The sequence below is a fragment of the Neofelis nebulosa genome, chromosome 2, assembly GCF_028018385.1.
Source record: "Neofelis nebulosa isolate mNeoNeb1 chromosome 2, mNeoNeb1.pri, whole genome shotgun sequence".
Lineage (NCBI taxonomy): Eukaryota > Metazoa > Chordata > Mammalia > Carnivora > Felidae > Neofelis > Neofelis nebulosa.
In genome coordinates, this window is record NC_080783.1 from 60,687,942 (window position 1) to 60,713,138 (window position 25,197).

The 25,197-nt window shown below is 41.6% G+C and overlaps 1 protein-coding gene and 1 long non-coding RNA gene across 5 annotated transcripts in view; one reads left to right on the top strand and one right to left on the bottom strand.

Annotated features, from left to right (window-relative positions):
* Positions 1 to 12,660, bottom strand: part of RAPGEF4 (Rap guanine nucleotide exchange factor 4) — a 290,928-nt gene extending 278,268 nt beyond the window's left edge. For all 3 annotated transcript variants that reach the window (XM_058713839.1, XM_058713831.1, XM_058713903.1), the window contains exon 1: positions 12,377 to 12,660. In XM_058713839.1, the coding sequence (XP_058569822.1) occupies positions 12,377 to 12,441 (65 nt within the window). In that variant the 5' untranslated portion in view covers positions 12,442 to 12,660. The remainder of the gene's footprint in view (positions 1 to 12,376) is intronic.
* Positions 12,661 to 12,675: 15 nt separating this feature from the next.
* On the top strand, positions 12,676 to 24,555 carry LOC131502841 (uncharacterized). Of its 2 annotated transcripts, none has more exons than XR_009257217.1 (4): positions 12,676 to 12,838; positions 12,947 to 13,115; positions 13,705 to 13,909; positions 23,385 to 24,555. It is a non-coding gene; the product is annotated as an uncharacterized LOC131502841 (long non-coding RNA). The 2 variants fall into 2 exon arrangements; XR_009257219.1 differs by having other exon boundaries at positions 12,678 to 12,838; positions 13,027 to 13,115.
* Positions 24,556 to 25,197: the final 642 nt, after the last annotated feature.

Here is a 25,197-nt window from a genome sequence, read left to right on the forward strand (position 1 = left end):
GAAAATATATACCAAAAATCTTAAATCTCTTCACATACATTAACTAATTTAGTCCTTTGGGTATCTCTAACCTAAGGAAATAACCTAAAACATGGGAAAAACTTAATGTAAAAGGTTATAGCAGTATTGAAAACAGCAACAATTTTTAATTGTCTTTCTTGCCCAAAAACAAGGAAAAACTTAAGCTGTATGATCCATATCATTTCAGCCAATAAAAATTATATTTGTAAAGAGTTTTAGTAACCTAGGAAAATGACCATCCTGTAATGTTCATTTTAAGAGGCCTGAAATCTTAAGTGTGAGCTCAAACAAGTTAAAAACATACTCAGAAAAAATACTGTAGGAAAACACACCAAAATGTTATGACCATTTAATTCCCAGTGATAGGGTTTGTAAAAGTAAATTAACATTTATAAGGCAGAAATTCTTTGGCTTGACCCCAATTAAAATATAGTATAAATCACAGTACATTACATTTCATGAGCTCCTGTCAATTTCTTCTGGGAAGAAGAAAGACATGTTAATACATGCCAACTGGGAGCACTCTCAGAAAGAAGCAGGGGATGTGTGTATTGTCAGCTCTCAGCTGCAAGCCAGCAACAGCTCTCACAAACCAAGGAAAGAGAAGGAGATGGGGGCAGTAGCAGCCATGTCACATGTCACACTAAGGAGCTATGCTGCTGTCTCACATACCTGTTTTAGCATCTAAATGTCAGTGGGCTTTTATTGATTTTCTTTTTTTTTTAATGTTTATTTATTTTTGAGAGAGACAGAGCACAGGGGAGGGGCAGAGAGAGGGGGGACAGAGGTTCCAAAGCAGGCTCCATGCTGTCAGCACAGAGCCCAATGCGGGGCTCAAACTTACAAACCGTGAGATCTATGTAATCCTAGAAATAAGTACAATTGAGCACACCACATCAACTTTATGCCTGGGTTGCTTGTGTCAATTCAAAAGAAATAGATTCAAATGCTATTCCACTTATTAAAATACTTTCCTGCATTTTAAAAATCATTCCATCCTATTGTCTTATTTTATTACTCCTCACTCTCCCTTCTCCCTAATACTTACACTCTTTCCCTAAAAGTGATGATGCATAATTTGTTGAATGTTGAGTTCTAAAATGAACCTGTAAAGCTGTTAAGATAAATATCCAAAGAAGTACTGAAAAGGTAGGAAGCAAAGTAACAGAGATAATGTGAAATTCAATTGAGGAAAAGATAAGGTGCATTCACAAGCTGATAATGTACAGTTACAGCACAAGGATATAAAAAAGCACAATAAAATTGTACTCCCATTCAACCAGTTGGCATCCAAGTCTGGCCATGCTTCAGAAGTCTGCCTTCTACACATAGCTGCCTTGTTATATGATCTCCTTGCTATTTTTCTGTAATTGCACCTTTTTGTATCAATAGAGGGCTCTCCTGTCTATGCTCTGATGATCTGGATAATTAAACAGAGACTCCTGGTCTAAGTATTTGAATTGTTTTCAGTAAGTAAAATGTAAAACCTGGTTACTGACTGGATAGTTCTAACTCTACAAATCAGGTCTTTAAATACCATCAGGGAATATTTATGAGTCCACTGCATCACCACAGAGACTATTTTCAAATTGTCTTCAATTTTTGACAAGAAAAAATTTACAAACATATTACCATATCATTTAATTAGTTGACGAAAAAAATATGATAAGAATTCAATAAAGAAACATTATCAAAAGGCAGATGGTGGAATAATGACAGAAGAGTTGTTTAAGATAGCAAACAAATCCTCAAAACGAGAAACTGTTGGGATTTCTAAATACCCAGGACCATTTTCTTGCTCTGGTATAGTTATCTGAGAGGCCTGTTTTAGAGAGCACTGACCCCACAGAGGTACCACACAAATTCATCACTGATAAAACTAAACTGGCTAACTATGAAACCCAAAACTCTTATCACTAGGATGGGGATGTTGATACCCTATCAGTCAAATGTCAGCATCCAGTCAAAAGCACATACACAATATCCTTTTTTTAAGGTTTTTTGTTTTTTGTTTTTTGGTTTTTTTTTTGAGAGAGAGAGAGAGAGAAAGAGAGAAAGAGAGGGTGTGCACGAGCCAGAGAAAGGCAGAGGGGGAGGGAGAGAGAATCCCAAGCAGGATCCGCGCTGTCAGTGCAGGGCCCGATGCAGGGCTCAATCCCACAAACCATGAGATCATGACCTGAGCAGAAGTCAAGAGTCAGACGCTTAACCAACTGAGGCACCCAGGAACCCCCAATATCCTTTTAACCTCATTTAAATAATCATATTTTTCCTGATCCATATTACATTCATCAGTTCTCCTGGGATAGTTTTCTTTTTCCTCAAAAATTATTATTTAAAAAAAATACCTAAAGTGGACAGTATTTCAAATAGCTTTAAATAATAATATTTAAAGGATAAACCAAAATTTGAAAATTTATCCCTTTCACCATTTTCTGAAATTATCTTTATCTGTAGTACATATCGCTTCTGTATAATACCAAAATAATACTATAGACACTAACATACTATATAAGACACTTTCTCAAAATAAGGCCTGGTTACCAAATAAAATAGTAGTATCATATTTATTCAGCTTGTGCCCTTATCACAGGCACTAAAATACCTCACTCACCTATTTAGTAAAGCGTGGATTACACTGATTTGAATTCATACTAGGTGGCCTCTCAGTTCATTCAAGGTCTTGAATCAGATGCTTTTTCAGAAAGACCTCACCACCCTCTGTAAAATAACATCACGCCTAAGTTTCCTTTGCTTTGTTTTCCTTTGCTTCTCTTATTGCTATCTGACATTGTCATATAAATTCCTTGAAACAACTCATCAAAACTGATACAAGATGAAATAGAAACTCTGACTAGCCCTCTCTAGGGCTAGTTTCTGGGTGGCTCAGTCAGTTGAGCATCTGACTCTTGATTTTGGCTCACGTCATGATCCCAGGGTTGTGGGATCAAGCCCCATGTTCGGCTCTGCACTAAGTGTGGAGCCTGCTTGGGATTCTCTCTCTCTCCCTCCCCCTCTGTCCCTCTTCCCCACTTGCACTCTCTCTCTGTCTCTAAAATAAAAATTTTAGGGGCGCCTGGGTGGCTCAGTCGGTTGAGCGTCCAACTTCAGCTCAGGTCACAACTTCGCGGTCCGTGAGTTTGAGCCCCGTGTCGGGCTCTGGACTGATGGCTCAGAGCCTGGAGCCTGCTTCCGATTCTGTGTCTCCCTCTCTATCTGCCCCTCCCCTGTTCATGCTCTGTCTCTCTCTGTCTCAAAAATAAATACACGTTTAAAAAATAAATAAATAAATAAACAAACAAACAAATAAATAAATAAATAAATAAAATAAAATAAAATAAAATAAAAATTTTAAAAACCAAAAAACAAAAACTTCTTACAAGGAGAACTCTTGGCCAGATGATATCTATAAAACATTTTAAAAGAAATAACATCAACATTGCATAATCTCTTTTTAAAATAGAGGAAAGAAGAAAATAGAAGAAAAAGGAGTATTTCCTGATTCAAGGAAGTTCATTCGCAACCCTCTGTTCAACTTTGTCCTGGCAATCCTAGCCAATGCAATAAGGCAAGAAAATAAATGATAAAAGACATAAAGATCAGAAAAAATAAGTAAAACTTCCAGTATTCACAGATAACAAGACTGTGTATATAGAAAATCCTGAGGAATCTATAAAGCAACTGCTAGATTGAATAACTTGCCTAACATTACACCACTAATAAAATCAAAACTAGAGGGGTGCCTGGATCGCTCAGTTGGTTAAGCATCCAACTCTTGATTTTGGCTCAGGTCATGATCTCATGGCTTGTGAGTGTGAGCCCTGCATCAGGTTCTGCATGGAGACTGCTTGGAATTCTCTCTCTCCCTCTGTCTCTGTCCCATCCCATGCATTATCTCTCTCTCTCTCAAAATAAATATATAAACTTAAAAAAAATCAAAACTAGAATGGTTCCCAAACTCTTAACCCCTACACTATGCTCTCTACTTAGGACCAGGAGCTCTACTTGCATTAGCCCACAAATCTCAACATACCATATACTTGGTCTTTGTAATCTAATTTAATGATTTGGAAACAGAAGTTCAGAAAGATTAATAATTTAACTAAGATCACATGGCTAAGATGAGAGTGACAGAATTTGAATACAGATCTGGCTGACCCTAAAATAAAGCTGATTTGAATATATCACATGTTCCAAATTGGAAGAGAGAAACAATGAGAGGATCCAGATCCAGATCCAGATGATGAGGCCCTGAAATAATGTAGTAGAATATAAAGGCCAAGAGAAGAAGCGGTGTCTGGTTGGAGGTAAAAAGGGCCACAGAAAAGGTCAAAGTTTTGAGAATTAGAGTAGTGTCAATAAAATAGGAGTAAGGAGGAGAAACCAATGGAGTAGAAGGCTAAGGAAGATGAAGTCCATTTGAGACAAATTGAGTATCAACTTGTTTGGTTAGGCATAGTTTTGACAGCAAATAATAGAAAACCTAACAAAGAGTGGTTTATGAAAATAGGGATTTTTTTTCCTAACAAAATAAAAAAATCAGAATGATTGACCTAAACTTAGTAGCTGAACAAAGTCAGAACTAGAATGTGTGTTTCTCCTGGCCTTCCTTCTGGGATTACAATATGGTTGCCAAAGGCCCAGGCCTTAGGTCATAATTCCAGATAAAAAGAAGAATGGGGGTATCAAATACACCTGTGTCTTTTACCAATAAAGCAAAATCTTTCCTAGAAGCCTCTAGTAGAACTCTGCTATGTCCCATTGGCCAGAACTGTGTCACATAGTCACCTAGCCTCTAGGGTGGTTAGGAAAGTACATAGTTTGTTTTTCCAACCCCTATAGCAGAGGTAGGTGAAGACAATGTCTGCCCCTAAATATAAATGGGGTATTAATGTGGGAATATCCAATGGAGAGACAAAAATGTATCTGGTCTAGAAGATAAACCAAAGATACAGGGTTTAAGGAATCTACATAGTTAAAGCACAGGACATGGAAAGGTACTCCAGGAAAGAGTACGTATGAAGAGAAAAGAGGGTAATAACAGCACTTTGTTTCTCTTTTTGTACAGGGGAAGGAAGCAGATGTGCATGGAAGCAACTGAGTAAACACAGTAACCAGGTGCCTCCTCTCCAGCCAGTCCTACTGTTTGCTTTCATGTTTGTCTGGGTCCTTCTCTGTCATCCTCCCCACCCAGTTACTTCCATCCTCTTTCTCTTTCCCCCGTCTCTCAGTACTCCCCAAGCAGTCTCTCCTCTTCCCTTCTCTCTTTCCCTCATCTGTGAATTGGAGGTACTGGAGGGAAAATTCACTCTTCACTGCCACTGTTGAAGATGCATGAAGAGGGATTTAAATCTGACTAAAGGAAAACTAGCTGCCTTAGGTTGGAAAGGTGGTACGGGATGGGGGGTAGGGGGTTGACAGCTACTATGTAAGGGCTATTAAATGTTAAGAATTCACAGAAAATTAATAGGAAATGGAACTAAAAGGAATCTGCCAGTCCTGCCCTCATTGGAATAACCAGAGTCTATTTGGGGGAATACAAACTAAGACAAGGAAGCAAAATTTGCGTTGCTGAACATCACTCCTCCTCTGAAGACTCTTTTGGGTTCCCAGGTTATGTTCAGGAGACCAGGCTGCAGGGCCATGAGTGTGATGGACTGGGCACCCTTCTCCAGGCCCACTGCTCCATGGGTACACCATCCATTCATGTGCCTCCAATATGAGTCAAGCTCTGGCTGTCCCTTTCCTTTCTGAAAATCCTAGGGCAGGTAGAATCAGCACCACGGAATTTAACCCTCATTACATAATGGGTTGTGTTTTCCTCTAATTGCTCCACATGTATATGCCACGTGCTCCCATGTATTTGGAGCTACAATGAGATGTCCTCCAAGAAGTTGCAGATAAGACAGTTAGCAAGCATTAAACTTTAAAAAATGATATATCACTAACATCATGAAAAGCAATCGTGTTGCAAGTAGGTAACACTTCTGTGAAGTATTGTTGCCAGAGAATCGTATCTAAATTCAATCAAGTTCTAGATCCAAATACCAATTTATGGGATATACAGGGGATAAAGGGACATATTAGAAGACAACATGGAAGGCATAATTAAAATTCAGACTTAAAAAAATGTTTCTTCAAACTTATTATAAGGCAGATAGAGAGAGGGGCACCTTGGGTGGATCAGTTGAGCATCGGCCTTAGGCTCAGGTCATGATCATGTGGCCCAGGAGCTGGAGCCCTGCGTCAGGCTGTGCTGACAGCTTGGAGCCTGGAGCCTGCTTCTCATTCTGTGTCTCCCTCTCTCTCTGCCCTCCCCCACTCACGTCCTGTCTCTTTCTCTCTCTCAAAAATAAACATTAAAAAAAAAAAGGAAGATAGAGAATCCAGAGATTAAGAAAGACTTAGAGAGGCACCTGGATGGCTCAGTCGGTTGAGCATCCAGCTCTTGATTTCAACTCAGGTCATGAGCCCAGGGTTGTGGGATCGAGCCCCACATGGGGCTCCATGCCAAGCACAGAAGCCTGCTTAGGATTCTCTCTCTCTCTCTCTCTCTCTCTCTCTCTCTCTCCCCCTCTGCCCCTCTCCCCCACTCACTCTCTCTTTCCTTCTCTAAAATAACAATAATGATAAAAAAGACTTAGAGACATTATCAACTATACAGAATCTACATGGATCCTAATAAAAACAAATTGCAAGAAAGAAAAAGTTACATGATGAATGGGGAAATTTGAACACTGACTGGATATTGCTTATCTTAGGGAACTAATGTCAAATATTTTAATGTGTGATAATGGTATTGTTTGCTTCATAAGGAGTTCTTACCTTTTAGATACACACTAAAATAATTACAGATAAAATAATACTATGTTCTGGTACTTGAACCAAAATAATTCTGGGGGTATTGGGGGATGAATAGGGGTATAACTAAAACAAGGTTGGCTGTGCGTTGATAATTATCAGAGGGGGAAGGGGCTATATAAGAGAAACATACTATTCTCTCTTCTTTCTGTATATTTTGAAATTTTCCATAATAACCTTTTCCAATAATAGATCAGAATAGAGCTACACAATGTCAATTTTTTTTTTAAGTAGTCACATCTGCCAAGAAAACACAGAAGTTACGGCAGAGACAGATGCCCATGGTGCCCACCCAAGCCTTTTCTAAGGCAAAAGGAGCTGGTGCAAGGACTTGCTTGCAAGGTTGCAGAGTCTACTCCATCCCTGAGGAGGAGGATGCATTTAGCAATCTCACCTTCATCCCATAAGCACCTTCTACAGTCACGGTGTTGCAGTGAAACTGAAGATAAAACGATGAGTGAAATACAGAAACTGATATCAAGGGATGCATAAGTGAAGTAAATAGGAAATTGTGATGGAGTCTGACTTACGATATTACAGTGTTGGACAAAGTGTGCTATGGGAGCACACGTAATGGTCATCTAACTGGAAGAGGTGACAGCCAAGCTGTCCTGAAGGATTCCCAGAACTGTCTTCTGATTATAATTCAATTCCCAGGCTCTGTCACTCTAGGAAGAGAATGAGCTGGCCAGAAGTTGTAAGTGTCCTGATCTCCTGGCAGCTTTGCTTCTCTCTATAAAGGTACAACATGGGCTTCTGGAACAAGTGGATCTCCCACACAGCTTGCCTACAGAAGGAGTACATCAGCCACAGGGGGTGAGTGTCCACCTCTTTGATCTTATTTTCAAATCAATGAACTGTCTCTCTGATTCTTACAGTACCTGAGATTTTCGTACCTTTGTGTATGTCCCTGAAAAAAATGTACTAATTTTTGATGTGCTGACAAATTAGGAATCTGAGATTGCAAAACCAGCCCAATCCCTGAGAATTCATCAGGGTAATGTCATCCGCTTTAGGGTGTGCCTGGGTCTGGGTCGACACCAGCCTTCCCCAGTGATAGCCTTTTTCTCTGTGTGCTTCTTTGATCTTCAGTATTCCTTAGGGGTGGGACCATGTCTGCTGCTTCTTTGATTCTGAGTCATCCTCTTTCACCATGCAGGCCTCAAAGCATTTTGGTTTTTTAACAGATTTGTTCCTTGATTTCTTTCCCTTTCATTCAATCACATCAAAATACTTAACATCTATTTGGGGATTAAGTCAGATGCAATAGACACTGTATAGGAAGCAGTTTTTAAAATGAAACATCAATGATTTTACTATGTTGACTTCATTTCCTACTTTGGCCTGTGATCACCGGCAGTCCTCAAATAAGCCCATCAACTGAGGATGTCCCTCCAAGCTACACTTCTAACTGAAGAATGAGAAACCAGAATATTACGAACTCCTTCCCAGAGGGAGACAATTTCTCTCATCTCCAGTGATTTCTCGGTCAATCAGCCAGATTCTTTCATCTGTAACAGGACACGGCAAACTTTTTCTTCAAAGATCCACACAGTAAATACTTGAAACTCTGTGGTCACACAGTCTCCACGGCAGCTACTCAAATCTGCCACTGTAGCGTGAAAGCAGCCGTGGACAACATGTTAACCAAATGAGTGTGGCTGTGTTCCAATAAAACTTTGTTCATGGACATCGAAATTTGAATTTCATATACATTTAATGGGTCACAAAACAGTAATTTTTTTTGGTTTATTTCCAACCATTCAGAAATGTAAAACCCATTCTTAGCTCAGGAGACACACTGACAGCTGGTAGATCTGTCCCCTGCTCCATAGCAATGAATACCGGCAGTGATTCACTATACATCTGTGAGTTACGTGTGGTATCTTTGAAATACTGCCTTACCAACCATAAGAATTATTACCTATAAATGGGTCTTAAGTTCATAGGTGGCAAACTTAAATTCTTATGGGAAAAATATTTTCAGTAAAATTAAACAATGGTCAGCACACAGAGCACGCACATGTATGCATGCACACACACATACACACATACACAAACACACACAGATACTTTTCATATCCTAAATCCCAAATAGGGGGTAGTATGTAATACATTTCTTTGTTTTTTTATGTAATACATTTCTAATTACCTTCCCTGCTTAGAAAAAAATTGTAAGATCAATGAAATAATGTAAGATCAATGAAAAATAATGTAAGATCAATGAAAAATAATGTAAGATCAATAATGTAAGATCAATGAAATAATAAGTTTGTTTTGCTTAACGGTATGTCTGCTGAGACTTTTTTCAATGGCTTTTATCCATCCAAATGTTCAAATGTGTTTCTCATTGTCAGATTAGTATTTGTACAATCTCATCTCCTCGTTCCCACCATAGTCCAAGAACTTGGACAGTTGATACATTAAAAGCTTTGGATTTTTTTCTTTAATCTATATATTTTTCAACCCCCTCCCCACATGCAAGTTATTATAGCATTGCCTGCCTATGACAACTTTCTAGGTGTGTCTAAAAACACTTCTAAGGCTTTATTTTCCTTGTTTTGTTTGTTTCAACTTGTATTGTGTACTTCTTTACTCAGGCACTTTTTCCTTTAGCTCCTCTTTTTTATTTCCAACCCCTGGGTCCCTCTTTTTCTAGCTGTCTACAACAGGTGTCACTTGCATGATGTATATACCCAAACTACATTTTGCAGCTATGGGAAAGGTCCCCCAGCATCATATCCCCAAATAGTACATAGGGGTTCATTGTACCATTCCTTCTTTTTTGTGTGTGTTTTATGTTTAAAAATGTCTGTGATTGCAAGTTTTAGAAAAATAGAGCACACATTCCTATGCTCTCGATTTGGTTCCAAAAGGAATTTGTGCCTGGGAAGAAATTAACATATGTATATGCCACACCTGTGTGTCTTTGTTCACACTGCTCCCTCTACTTGGCATGCCCTCCCCAAATTCTCTGCCTGATAAAATTTCCCTCAACCTCCAAGGTCCAGGCAAGAACCTGTAGGAAGCATCCCTGCCAAGCAGAGCTGATAACTGTCTCCTTGGCATTCCCAAATCATTTCATACATCTCCATTAAAGCACTTACCATTGCATTGTGGTTAGTTGTTTATGTAGCTATCCCATTCTGGCCACCCATCCCAAGTCAATGGCAACTCATCTTTTTTTTTTTTTACCCCCTGCCCCCACCACCCTCCCACACAGCCCCACAGTACCTGGAATAAGGTATCACGATTGCATTTCTCAGAAATACTGAGGGCAGTTTCCCAACTTCCATCAGCACCCTTAATCTTCCTCCTCCCCCACAAAGTTAACAATCTAACTAAAAATGCAACTTCAGAACAAGTACCCCAAGGCCCTCTTGGAATGAGATTGCCACTCCTATCTGCTCTTTAAAGGAATTCTAGCATCAACACTACAGAAAAATGCAAGGTTATCTTGACACCACAAAATAAAATATTTACATGGCACTTCCCAGTTTTCAAAGTACTACTTTCACCATTTGTTATTGTTATTTGATCCACTAATCCCTGGTAAGACAGTTCTATCCTCATTTTTCAGACACTCAGGGAAGTAAAAGTGACATCTCCAAGATCAGAGCTGGTGACAGTCTGGGCCTAAAACCCTTAACTTATTTATTGATCTATCCACTCTCCCATACTCCATGAATGCTAGGCTCAGTATTTGTGGAGGTTTATTTTTTTCCCCCACCTTTGGTAGGTTTTTTCCCATACTGTGAATGGTGGTGGCATTAGATTGTGGCTCTATGTTCTAAAAATATATTCTAAACAAAATCATTTGGGCAGATCCACATTATGAAAAGACAGAGTCAAATACACCCCACTTGTGTTAGTATTGCTCTATGATTCTGCCATAAGTACTTATTGACTAAAGGATTTCCAGTGAATTGCGGACTGTTCAGAAAAGGCACGCCACGCATTTCTGAAAATAGAAATATGTAATCTATTATCTAAAAAAATTCACTGGTGAGGAAGCACTACTATTTATAGGTCAAGTACAAGAGCTTGATTTTCTCTTCTTTTATAATTCATCTTTCCTAAACTATTAAATTTAGATTACTTATCACATTAGCAGCCTCTTCACTTAAATATGCTCTCAGTTCCTCTACATAATTCTGTATGATTTAACCATCACTTCAATTCTCTTACTATTTATTGCAAGCAATTCTTCTAATATTAGTACATATCATTTTCGAGTAAATAGGGCACTGTCTGCCAAAAAATCTTGCTACTGTGTGGTAATTGAAAGTAAAGATTATTTCTCAGATATATTAATTTTTCAAATGAACCACATTTAGCTTTTCTCAAATTACTTAATTTTTTTCAACAAAGGCCTGTAATAGTAAAATATTCAGAGCATGTCACATTTAAGATTTTCAAGTTTGATCTGGTTAGGAATCTGCTAATTGTAAAAAATTTCAATATGGCAGAGCCCAAAATATTTCACACAAATGCAAATAGAGATGTCATGCAGATAGCTGCAAGACATGAATCACTGCCCTGCCGCATCAAACCCGAAAATTCAGAGGCAGTTCACTCTGCAAGATCTCTCTGCTCAGTTCTTAAAAGTTCAGAGGCATCACCTTTTAATCAGGGTAATAAAGAATAATTGCTAACATACTGCGTACTGTTTACTGCTAAACCCACAATCTGGACAAACAGAGAATTATGCTGTCAGAGCCTGGAAACAATTGCAGTCCGCAGTTGTTACACGGGGACACCCTCCTTCTGTAGAGCTGTCGTCAGGAGTTAAGGATGCTTTGTGATTTTTAATTTTTCAGAGTCACGGTCTTTCCCCCCCGAGACGCAGGCACTCCGGGGAAAGCGGTCTCCCGCGTGACCTTCCTAACACAGACCTTGAGCAAGCGACTGCGGGGGCAGGAGCTGAGAATTTCAGCGAGGCACTTGCTTGACAGCTCCGCTGGGTCCCTCACACTTTGCTTTCGGGGACAAAAAAGGAACGTTACTCTGCACCTGCCCTTCCCCTCACCCCTCCTTAAAACTTAAATTACATGTACCCCTACGGTCTGAACAGCAAGAAGAAAGGTACGGAGCTATCCTGCCGTCCCGTGAGGCCGGGGGGAAATCGCCCCCCACCCAAGAGCGCAGCCTGCAGCGGCGGGCCGGCGGGTGGGCGCGGGTGGGCGCGCGCGGGGGGAGTGGGGGGCGGCCGAGGAGAAGGTGAAGGAGGGCCGGGCGAGGGGGGCCCGGAGCGGCTGGCGCTGCCCCCGCATCCCACTGCGCTGCCTTGTCTCCACCACGTGGAAGAATCTCGTGCGGGTGGCGCGCGCCCACGGGAGGCGGGGGGGTGGGTCTGGGTGAGCCCCCCTCCCCCGGCCGGGACGCGGCCCCTCTCAGCTCCCTCCCCCGCGCTGCGCCCAGGTGAGGGGCAGGGGCGGCGCCGCCGCGCCCCAGCCCGGTTTGGGGGGGGGGGGGGGGGAGGGACCCGAGCTACCTTTTATCCAGGCAGGCGATCCACTCGGCTGAGGAGGAAGAATGGGCGGCGTGCGCAGCGACCATGTTGGGCAGCGGCGCGCGGTGTCCCCGGCTGCAGCGACCTCCCGCGCTCGCTCTGCCTCCGCCTCCGCCCAGCCCGCGGCGCCGACCCGCTCCTCCCGGCCCGTCTCGCGACCAGCGCGCCAGCAACGGGCCCGCCCTCCCAGCGGGCTCCCGCGGCCTGCGGGGCGGGGGGCCGGCGGGGGAGGGGACTCGAGGGGCGGGACGCGGGGGCCGGGAGGGCCCGAGCCGCCCGCCCGCAGCTGCACTGCGGCGCCGAGGGTGGGCAGTCCCGCGGTCCCGCCCGCTGCGGGGAGGGCGGCTCGGGGCGACCCAGCGTGGCCGGCCACCTGCGACAGGTGGCCGCACGTCTCAGGGAGACCTGGGCCTCGGAAGCGCGGACGGAGCGAAGGCGCCACGGGTGGGGAGGGGGGAGGGGGAGGAGGAGGGGGCGGGGGTGAATGTCAGTGTATATATTTTTCATACATTGAATGCCACTAAAATGGCTGCTGCCTCCCTGTTTCCTTAGAAACCCATTAGTCTTCCTCGGCGGTGGTCGAAACTTGCTGGCGGTTTCTTGCTCACCTTTCCCGTTTCCCCTTTCAAAAGGGAGGAAGAGGAAGGTTATCATGGCTTAGGGCCGGAGCACCCACGGTAGTCACCAAGTGTGGAGTCCAGGGGACAGTTTGTCCTGAAGGGTGAGGAAGAGCTGGGATGGAATGGAGGGGCAGTGAAGGCATGTTGGGCATGTTGGAAGCGGGGGGGGGGGGGGGGGGGGGGGGGGGGTCAGCCAGTGGGAGGGGATGCCTAGCCAAAGTCTCTGGCCTTGAACCTGGGACCTGCTTGGGCCTCCATCACCTGCATGGAGAGAAGAAACACAGTTAAGAGTGGGGAGTAGTGGAGCCACAAGCAGAACTGAGGTTTGGGGTCTGGGAGCCAAGATCCCAAGGCACATGGGCAAACTTGCATGGTTGGCCCCACGTGCCGGCCCTTTCCTTGACTGGAGTGTGGAATGGGTAGGTGGTCACTTCATCCTGTCCCTGGTAGGCGTGCACAACAAATGTTATGCCTAGAAGTTGTTTGGTTACGTTCAGCCAAAAATCAAACTAAGCTCTAATCGTTATTTAGGAATTTGGGGACAAGTTAAATCTTTCGGACTACTACCAAACCCTGTTTTGATATTTATGCTGTACCTTTAGGAATAGATCATGGGAAAAGAGACATAGCACTGCTAACCTCACTTTGGTGTTTTTCTCTCCTGCCCTGCCCTTACTCCCCTGCTCAGAGGAGGTTCAAGGAGACTGGAGAATGAAACAGCAGGTGCATTCTGGGATGCTTTTATCCTAATAAAACTCCTCCAAAGACTTTGCTGTTTTCCCTCTGCTCGATAGCCAGGATCTGGTTTCAGACCTGCCACCCCATTCTCTCAGCAACACCTCCCTGCTTGGTGCTTGTCCCCAGCTGACCTCCATCCATTTCTATCATGTTTTAGGTAAGTACTATTTAAAATGTTACGCTATACAAAGAGTACCAAAAGCATTTCTGTTGCTGCTTTTCTTTCTGATAGAGGTATGAGGGAGGAAATGGGTCTCATATTTATTAAGATTTGTTTATAAAGAGCTCTTGAGAACATTTCAAGGTTACCAAATGCTCTCTCAAAATGCCTTTACTCAAGAATAAATGTAAGGAGCTAGAGGAAAAAATGACTGCATATGATGTTTCATTACCAGAATCTCAGAGTTGACATGGTTTTTGGCCATAATACTAAGAGTCACCATTTATTGAATATCCGTTGGTGTCACAAGCTATGCAGAGATCTCCACAAGCGTTATCCCATTTAATCTTCAGAACATTCTATGAAGCCAAGTCAGAAGGAAAGCTGCCCAGGCCACTACTCCACAAAAAGGGACAAAAATCTTGGAAAATGAAACATAGAAAATTATATTTATCAGTCCTTTGAGGGAGAGTGTTGTCTGGGTTAAAAGAGCCTTGATGAGCTACTTGACATGGCAATGAGAGCCCAAGAAGTCAAATGTGCATTCTAAGGAGCATAGGTCTAATGAACTGCAAGGCATCTGTTTTGCTCTATGGAAACCCTGTCTTTCCTCAAAATAGAAGTTGAAGAATTATTTAAAAAATATTCTTTCGGGGCGCCTGGGTGGCTCAGTTGGTTAAGCGGCCGACTTTGGCTCAGGTCATGATCTCGCGGTCTGTGAGTTCGAGCCCCGCGTCGGGCTCTGTGCTGACAGCTCAGAGCCTGGAGCCTGTGTCTCCCTCTCTCTGACGCTCCCCCATTCATGCTCTGTCTCTCTCTGTCTCAAAAATAAATAAACGTTTAAAAAAAATATATTCTTTCAAAGGAGTACCAGCAATCATTGGCTTACCCAGAGCCCTCTTATGTTCCCATTTAGCTGTGGTCGTAGGTACCAGTTACTCCAATGTACTCACCAGCACAAGGACACTGAGCCTCAGGAAAGATTGATAACTTGCTCTTGAGAGCCCGGCTACTGGCCTCTCAGGACTGGGGGTTCCTGAACCAGACCCAGGTCTGATTCCAAAGCCCTTGCACTTCAGAGATGGAGTCACTGGTTTGGTCAAAAGAATCAAGAGTAGAAGACAAGTAAAAAATGACTGCCCAGGTGATAAGAATACAATAGTTATATATTTTTTTAACATAAAGAAATAAGGAAACTTGTGAGAAACAAGGATAGGAGAGACCCCTGAAATATCTGGAATAAGTTCACTGTTCTACAACTTACTCTTATGGTCTAAAAGGGATTTGAGTCAAGAACTATGGAGGTAAAGACGATGTTGTAACATGATTATGCTATTATGAAGAGGAAGAAAGTAAGGGATTTTCTTTGGTTTTGATGCGAAAGGCAAAGAACCAGAGAATATTTATTCTTTTTCTTTCTTTAAAAGAATGTAAATCAAGCCAGACTAAAAAGACCACATATGGTATGATTCCATTTAGATAAAATGTGCAGAAAAGGCAAGTCTATAGAAACAGAAAGTAGATTAGGGATTGCCTAGGTCTGGAGAGTGGGAATGGGGAGTGACTGCAAATGGGCCCAAGAAATCTTGGAGTGTTGGAAATGTGCTAAAATTGGCTTGTTGTGATGAATGCACAACTCTGTAAATTTAACAATATCATTGGTGTATTTAAAATGAGCGAATTTTGGGGCACCTGGGTGGCTCAGTCAGTTAAGCGTCCGACTTCAGCTCAGATCATGATCTCACAGTCTATGAGTTTGAGCCCCGGGTCAGGCTCTTTGCTGACAGCTCAGAGCCTGGAGCCTGCTTCGGATTCTGTGTCTCCTTCTCTCTCTGCACCTTCCCCGCTTGTGCTCTGTCTCTCTCTATCAAAAATAAATGAATGTAAAAAAAAAAAAATTTTTAATGAATGAATTTTATGGTATGCAAATTATATCTCAGATAAAACTGGAAAAGCAAATAATAATAATAACAAATAATAAACCCATCTGGTAGGAGAAATAAAAAAGAACATGTATTGATCTTTTGGAGGAAAATAAAGGAAAATACAGGAGAAAAAGTAAAAGCTACCCATAATTCCACCACCTAGAGATAATAATTTATCTCTAATACTTTAGTGCATTTTATTCTTAATTTCCCATTTGAAAAAGATACAATCATATATACACCCATAAAAACATGCATATAACTAGCTACTTACATTCAATTACGTGTACAGTTGACCCTTGAATCGCTTCAGGATTAGGGGCGCTGATATACACACCACACACACCTTCAGCCTCCCACCACTGCCTCCCCACCATTACCACCTCCATGCAGTCAAATCTGTATATAATTTTGACTCCCCCAAAACTTTACTACTAATAATCTACTGTTGACCAGAAGCCTTACCAACATCAGTCAGCTAATCCTCATTATGTATATGTATTGTGCACTATATTCTTACAATAAAGTAAGCTTCAGGAAATAAAATATTACTAAGAAGATCATAAGGAAGAGAAAGTACATTTACTGTACTGTCCATATTGATCAAAATAAATCCACATGTAAGTGGACCCCCTGCAGTTCAAACCCAAGGTATTCAAGGGTTAACTGCATATGTATATAGATACATGCATTCATACAAACTTGAAAGCATTAGTATTTTATGTTACTTTTTCTATTTGGAATGGAAAAGTGCTTTACATGTTTAAAATAATCATTAAAATAATAAATATAAATAAATAAAAAATAAAAAACTCATTAAAATAATAGCTACACAATATTCTAATGTATGGATAAATAAATAATAAATAAAAAACTCATTAAAATAATAGCTACAAAATATTCTAATGTATGGATATAATTTACCTAAAGTATCTTCCTTTGAGGCCTGTTTTTTCATTGGCAAAAAATATTTGTTTAATCTCCTTCCTATAGGTTAGTGAATTCTTTCTCTATGAGAGAGCTGAGATCTTCATTGAAGATCTCCAATGAGATAAGGATAGGTTACAAGACCCAAGTTCATTAATGCCAGTGACTACTAATTGTAGAACTTTGAATGAGTTACTTAATGTTCAAGTTCCATTTTGTTCATCTGAGCAGAGGTTCAGGGTTAGGAACTTGAGAAACGGTTGAGATTAAGTTGCAGTTCCATCCTCTACAGTTTGACCTTAAGTGAATTACTTAGCCTAAGACCTTGTTTCATCATCAGTAAAGTGGAGACATTAATGGAATTATACATGAATATGATGGTTATAGGAAATTTAGCATAAGTTCCAGGTACATAATGCATCCTCAATAAGTGCCAGCCATTATTGTTGTTGTTGTTGTTGTTATTGTTGTATTATATAATATTATCTATATTATATTACAGTTATTACTTTCTGTATAATGCAGATAAATAGCATCTGCTATTATCTGAAATGCCCTCTGCATTTCATGGGAACCTGGTGACAATCAATTGAGATCTGTTATACTAAAGGGCCTTGGCATCTGTTAATTATGCATTTTGGCTGTGTGAGATATAAAGGATGTGTCTGCCTCTATGAGAAACACTAAAGTTTCCTGAAGACTATTTTAGACTTGGTCTCACAATCTTTTCTCCATTCACTCTATGCTTACCTGGCTCTGTCATTCTTCATATTATAATATAGAGATCAGTAGCACAGTGACAGAAGCACAATAAGGCCTCACATTTTCCCAGTCTTGGGAATTCTATTATAGATTAGACATTCATTAGACATCCCCATATTTGTGTATAGGGAGAATCTGATTCACCCTGTTTTAGCTACCTAACTGGAAGGTGGGTTATAAAAATATATCCATCACTCTTGCTGGTGATACAACCAATTTATTGAAGAAGCAGGACTTCTGGGTGAAATTATGAAAGCAACTTTATTCATTATAAGAAAAAATTTTTGTAACCATATGTGGTAATAGATGTTAACTAGACTTATTGTGGTGATCATTTCACTTGTTATGGTGATCATAATAATATCTAAATTATTATGTTGTACATTTGAAACTAATATAATATTATATGTCAAATGTACCTCAACTTTAAAAAAATAAATAAAAGCAATTTTAGTGTTTTTTTCTCTCTGCTTTAGACTTGCTCAGTAGGGTAATTCTACTCTGCCACTGGATATATAGCTTTTTTGGTCACTTATTATTTTTCTTTAAGTTTATTTTGAGAGAGAGATTGTGTGCACATGCAAGTGAGAGCGCACAAGTCAGGGAGGTGGAAAGGGGCAGAGAAAGGAGGACAGAGAGAATCCCAGGCAGGCTCCGCACTGTCAGCACAGAGCCCAACACGGGCTCGAACCCGTGAACCATGAGATCATGACCTGAGCCAAAACCAAGAGTCTGATGCTTAACTGACTGAGCCACCCAGGTGCCCCTATGGAGTCCCTATTAAAATCTTTAGGAATTAGTAGTCCTTGGAATACATTTTGGAAAACTTTGCTTAGCTGACTGAGCCACTCAGGCCCTTTTTGGTCACTTATAGATGATAGAAAGTACTACAGTTTTTCTGTTAAAGTGTCCAAACCAATATATTACTAAATACTTCTATCTTTATTCATGGAGAATTCTCTCTTCCTCCCCCATTTAGAGCTGGTACAGGCTGGTTCCAGCCTTTAGGAAAGAAGATATGGTCAGCTTCTTTTTTCCTTGCTCTTTCTGCCTGTACTTAATGCCTGCTAGTTTTTACCCTTCTAGAATCAAAGAATTAGGGAAGGGAGGAGAGAAAAGGAGAGGAGGGAAGGAAAGTTCTCCCTTGGCTGGGACAGTTGGCATCACATTTTCCAGGCCTGACAAAGGTATCAGGTCAGCTCTTTCTCTCGTGGGTATTTCACATATTCTTGGTCAGCCTTCCTGCTGGACCTTCAGTGTAGGCAGGTGCCACTGTTTTGGCTACCTGCTCCCCCTTCGGACCTGGCTTCCCTGAGGTCCCCTCCAAACTGCCTCCTTCTGTACGCATCCGAATTTACCCTCCACCCATACCCAGCTGTCTTCTTGAGCAGGACTTATAGGGACTGCGGGATTGTTCTCTCCTATGTGTCTCACATCTGGTCCATAGAAATATTTGTGCCTATTCCCCCCACCCCCAATAAACTCTGAAAGCACAGACTAGTCCTAACAACAGCACTTACCCCCATTGCCAAGAAATTCACAAATCCTCTCCCCTGATCTGTAGATTCCAGGGTTGGAGTCAGACATGAATTCCCCTTGCTCTTGACTTTAGGGAACTGTTCTCTGAGTGGCCCAGTGGAGCCTTCCCTACCCGCCACCATTGGTGGTAGGAATCATAGCACAGCTCTCACCAAGAAAATACTCCTTAGGAAATCCTCCTTGAGTTTCCACTTCCTGGACACTGTTATTTCCTCCTGCGATGGGAAGTTTTAGACTCATGGAGCTGATCTTTGTCTTCTTTGGTATTTTGATTGAAGGCCTGCATCTTGGCACCTCACTTTGGGATTTCATATCTATCCTAGTTTGGTGCCTCAGGTGAAACTTGAATTTAGCATCTGTGATAGGCTAGTGAAAACAGAATCAAGCCAACTTCCTTTTCCATACCTTCAACATTAATGCCTACTCAACCAAGACAATTGCTTTTCCCGGGCAAGGCTATTCATCTGGGAGTTGTAAGGACTACCACAGGAATACCACACTCATTAGGAGAGTGTAGCTCACATGGTCTCATAAGCTTTCTAAAGAAGAAATGCATAATTAAAACTGTCTGATCAGGAGAGGCCCAATCTGTGCTTTATAATAAACAAGCATCGTGGTCTTGATTTAAAACTTGCAAGATTTGTCAATTTGGGGGAGTGTATTTGGATTAAAATCTTAAAACAATAGGCAGGGATAGGAAAGTGGCTAACAATTTGGTGATGATAATATAAAAATTTTATCGATAAGGCAAAGTCACAATGACCCATTTTTAGAACCTCATATTAGGCTTCTTGTGAGTCTTAAAAGTAGAATTGTTTGTTTTTGGTATTTGTATCATTATGGCATGTAAGAGCCAATTAGAGCGGAATTAGCTATGCAGTTTTGTTTTGTTTTTTTAATTTTTTTTTCAACGTTTTTTATTTATTTTTGGGACAGAGAGAGACAGAGCATGAACGGGGGAGGGGCAGAGAGAGAGGGAGACACAGAATCGGAAACAGGCTCCAGGCTCCGAGCCATCAGCCCAGAGCCTGACGCGGGGCTCGAACTCACGGACCGCGAGATCGTGACCTGGCTGAAGTCGGACGCTTAACCGACTGCGCCACCCAGGCGCCCCTAGCTATGCAGTTTTAATTGCACTTTAGATATATCCAATTTGGGGGCACTGGAATTAAAGTAAACACTGAAATATTACGAAAAACAAGGAAAAATAGTCTTGGGATTATCTAGTGACTGCCTTCCAATTTCCAGATTCATGATGAACTAATGTAAAATTTTAAGTTGTCAGTTTTTATAGTCCCTAAAAAGAGGCTATGTGTGGTAATAGTCTTCTGCAGAAAGGTAAATTGTATAGTCAGGAGACATAGTTAAAATGAACCTTCTCAAAAAAAATATTACTCAGAGATAAAATGTATGACTTAGTTATGGAAGCACGTCCTAAAAGAGAAGAAAAGTCTTTTGCTCCAGAAGTAAAATTGTATTATAGAGAAAGATACTGACCTCTATAAAGAAAACTGGTAGTTATTTGCATTAGTTCATATATGAACCCCCTGCCTAAGGGGAATTGGTTATGAAAGAGTTTGAATGCTCCACCTGGCCATGTTTTCAGAAGGGACAGTTCCTCTGTAATCAAGAACTGTGAAAAAATCACTGATAGGCAAATCACTCTGGTCTAAATAAGGAGCAGGTTCAACACCCCACTGATGGGGTTTTGGGGTGATGGTGGGGGTTTCAGGGTTGACAGCCAAGAAAGAATTCTTGAAGACATCTTTGGTGCAAAAAGGTGATTTTATTAAAGCATGGGGCCAGGACTCATGGGAAGAAAGAGCTGCATTGGGGTTGTGACAGGTAACTGATTATATACCTTCAGGTTGGGAGGGGGTTAGGGATAGAGTAAGTCTCTAAGGCACTTTGGAAACAAGGTTTCCAGGACCTTGAGTGGCTAGCTGCTGTTAGGAAAATGCCATTTATTACCATTTAGTAAAACCTCAGTCATGAGACCCTTCAGATGCACATCAGGGAGCCATAGCTTGGAGTATGATTGCCAGCATATATCTTGGGGGAGTTGAGATAAAGGAAGTTTCTAAAGGAATTTTTATATGTTAAAGTCAACTTACAGGATCCTGGGGTGGGAGTGGGGGTCCAGGATAATGTTAAGCCAAGAGTCCCTTTTGCCCCTAGTAAAGTGTCACCATCGAGGCAACTGCACTCCTAGAGGGAGGTCACTCTGCCTGTTTCAAGGACTCGTCAATGGGCTGTCGGCAATAAGGGAATTTAATTTTTCACTTGCCTTAGTTTCCCATGCCACCATGGCAAGCACTTAAACCCCTTTCCATCTTGATGAGGGTGATATTAGGGCTCCTGGAAACAGAGTCGATAGGTTTCCAGAGATCAGGCTATGGATAATATTGCCTTTTTCTTGCAGTTTACTAAGTTATCCATAAACTTATGGATAGGAGACTCCTGTCCTTCATGACTGTGATCTCTGTCAGCCAACCATTTGCTTTCTTTCCTTTCCCTTGTTCTTGGGCATCCAGGAGTGTCTGAGGAATATCACACATATCCCACCTGGGGCAGCGGGGGTGCGTGCTGTTAGCCTGTACTTTGCCCTCAGCTTGCCCCATGCTCCCTCATCACCACCAGAGCCGAAATCTTCCTTACCTAAACAAATGTCCCTCTGTGTGTGGAAGTGTACTATATGCTACTTGTTCAGGTTGAGTTGGCTAGAGAGGCAGTAATGAACTTGGTTAAATAGTTTGGGGTGAGGAAAATGTCACCATGTCACAGCATTAGTCTTAGGCCAATTTTCTAGTGGAGTATATCTATTTTGGTGAAATAACAAGCTACTGTTGCTTTTTGATATTATGCAAGAGGAGCATAGTATATTATTCAAGTCAGAAAATCTCTGTCTTTGTTATTATACACATTTTTCACACTAATAGAGAAAATTATCATGAAAACAATTTCAAGTGAATTACAGCCACCCAACATTTGTTACAATCTCCTTTTCATCTGTAATCCAATGTGGGCTCCAACATATTTCAAAAATAGATTGCTTTATATAGTGGATTCCGTAGAGAAAATAAGCGCAGAAATGAGTTTATGACTAAAAATCATATTGATTATATTAAACCCAAAACATGCAGAACTTGAAGGAAGTAAACAGAGAATTGTCATTTAAAGTGAGACATAAAATTTTGACTGGACAGTGAAGTAATGAGTTGAGCTCTTTTGCTTAGGTGTCCCAATTTTCACATAAAAAAAATATGGTAGTGCTGTGCTACTAAAGAAGATACATTTACTGGCATTTCTGGATTAGAAGTACTAGTTTAGTTTCAGAGGCAGAAAATAACTCAGGAGGCTTAGGAAGAAGTCAAGAGGCAAAGACAGGATTCTTTACCTGCTATGACTCTGCAGGGCGAGGGGGACCACACACTTTCAGCTCTCCAAGTTCACAACAGGGAGACTCCAATTCTGTCAGTTCTTTCCTCTTCCTGATGGCCCTGAGGCTTTGCAGCTGTGATTCTGGCAGCTCCTCACCAACTCTGGGAGCTGCACAGTTTAAACCCTGGAAATGGAGCCTTCCCCTCAGGTGAAGCTGGGTCCTGACCTGTTTGTGATAGGTGTGTCTGTGTCTAAGATAACCTCACTGCCACCCACTCAGTTACCTCCCAACAGGAGGTTCGTTTCTTTACACCATTAATTCATCTAGTCATTCAAGCCGGTAAATATTTACTGAGCTCCTACAAATGTGCCAGGCACTATGCTAGTGTCCTACTTGCATGCAATATTGTAGTGGGTAAAATAAATATAAGCAAATTAACACATAAATATATGTCTAGTGGGGACAGGCTATGAAGGACAATTAAGCAAAATAAGGTAGTACAGAGATGGAGAAGGGGCTTCTATTTGATACAAAGTAGTCAGAAAAGACCTCCCTGAGAAGGTGACATCTGAGCAGAGTGTGGGACCTGTCTGTCCCAGCCACTTGCTCCTCTTTGGTTGCCACAGCGAAGTCTTACAGACTCCGTGCAGACCACTGTGGTTTCCCTGCCTGAGGATCACTAGCCGCAGGTCTAGAATGTCTGACTCCTCTCCGCATTCCTCTCCAAACTCAGCTGAAACGCCAAACTGCAGGGCTTTGTCTCCTGAGCAACTGCCGATGGGGCTAAAGGATGAAATACGGACATGCAGAGGATTTAATTCCCCCTGAGTGAATTGTGACCAGTGGGAGACAAGAGATTGGAGGATACTGGGCAGATAAACGTCCTCTCCCTTTTTCCCTCTGATGCACTGTTCCAATATATGATTTCTCCATACAGCCTGTCGGAAGTCGACCTGTGTGACCAAGCCTATGTGCTTACTGACTGCTGTAGTTTGGATTGTGTTCCCCAAAAGCTATGTTGAGGTCTTGAACCCAGTACCTTATTGGAGAGAGGGTCTTTGCAGGTGTAATTGAGTTAAGATGAGGTCATCAGGGCAGATCCTAACCCAATATGATTGATGTCTTTATAAGAAGAAAAGACAGAGACACAGAGGGAGAAGACGGCCATGTGATGACAGAGACCAAGGTTGGAATGATGCATCTACCAGCCAAGGAACACCAAGGATTGTCAGCAAACACCAGAAGCTAGAAGAAACGAGGAAGGATCCCCTACAGGTTTCAGAGGGCATATGGCCCTACCAACATCTTGATTTTGAATTTCTAGCCTCCAGAGCTGCAAGACAACAAATTTCTGTTGTTTTAGGTGACCCTGTTTGTGGTACTTTGTTACAACAGCCCTAGGAAACAAATATACTGAGTGACCAGCTGTGTGGGATTTACCTCCCAAATGGAGCACTAACAGTGCTTAAGTCCGTGCCTGGAGCTCTGTTCTCCAGAGAGCTGTGACTGTGACTGGAACCAAAGACCTGAATAAAATGAAAGGTGATATTTGAGGACAGAGATTACAGACAGAGGGAAGAGTCAATGCAAAGGTGGCAGCATGCTTGATGTGTTAGAGGACCAGGAAGAAAGGTAGTGTGTTTGGAAAATTAATAAGGGGAAGAGTGTCAAGAAATGAAGTCAAAGAGGGAGCCAAAGAAGACACCATCCCTAGGGCCTTATGGACCATAGAAAGGACTTTGGATTTTTTTAAACAATGTATTATTGAAATGTAATTTACACTTAGGAGTAAAATGAACAAATCTTAAGGGTATGGTTTTGTGAATTTTTTTACATATTGCTCTGGTTTGAATATGTCTCCCAAAATGCATGTGTTAAAACCTAACCCCCCAGGTGATGGTATTGAGGTTGGGCCTCTGGGAGGTGATTAAGTCATGAGGGCAGATATATTGTAAAAGAAACCCAAAAGAGCTCCCTTGCCTCCTTCTGCCATGTGAAGACACAGGAAGTCTGCCATTTGGAAGAAGGCCATCACCATGCTGGTACCCTGACCTCAGACTTCCAGCCTCCACAACTGTGAGAAATAAATTTCCATTGCTTACAAGCTATCCATCTCTGGTATTTTGTCATAGAGACCCGAATAGGCTAAGACACATATGTATAGCCCAGTGTGACCACCATCCAGATCAAAATATGGAACACTTCTATCACGCCCGAGAATTCCCTCCTATCTTCCAGTCAATACAACTTATCAATCCTGGGGTAACCACTACTCTCACTTTTATCACCACAGATTGGTTTTACCTGATTTTGAAGATGACGTAAATGGAATCATATGGTATATATTGCTTTTGCTCGAAATGGTGCTTTTGAGATTCATCCAAGTTGCTGCATAGAAGCTTCACTTATGTGTATTGCTGCATAGTATTCCACTGCCTGGATCACAATTTGTTTCCTGTTCTCCTGGTTATTTGCAGCTTAGGCATATACTGAAGGAAGCTGCTAAGAACATTTATGTACTCTTTTCTTTTTGGACATATGCAATCATTTATTTTGGTATAAACCCAGGACTGTACTTTCTGGGTCAATAGGGGTAGGTTTATATTAATTTTATTAGTTTTTCAAAGTGATTGCACTGTTTTATACTCCCACCTGCAATGTATGAGAGTCCCGATTACTTTACATCCTCATCAACACTTGAAGTTATCAATCTGTTTGATTTAAGCCTTTCAGGTGTGTATGAAATGATA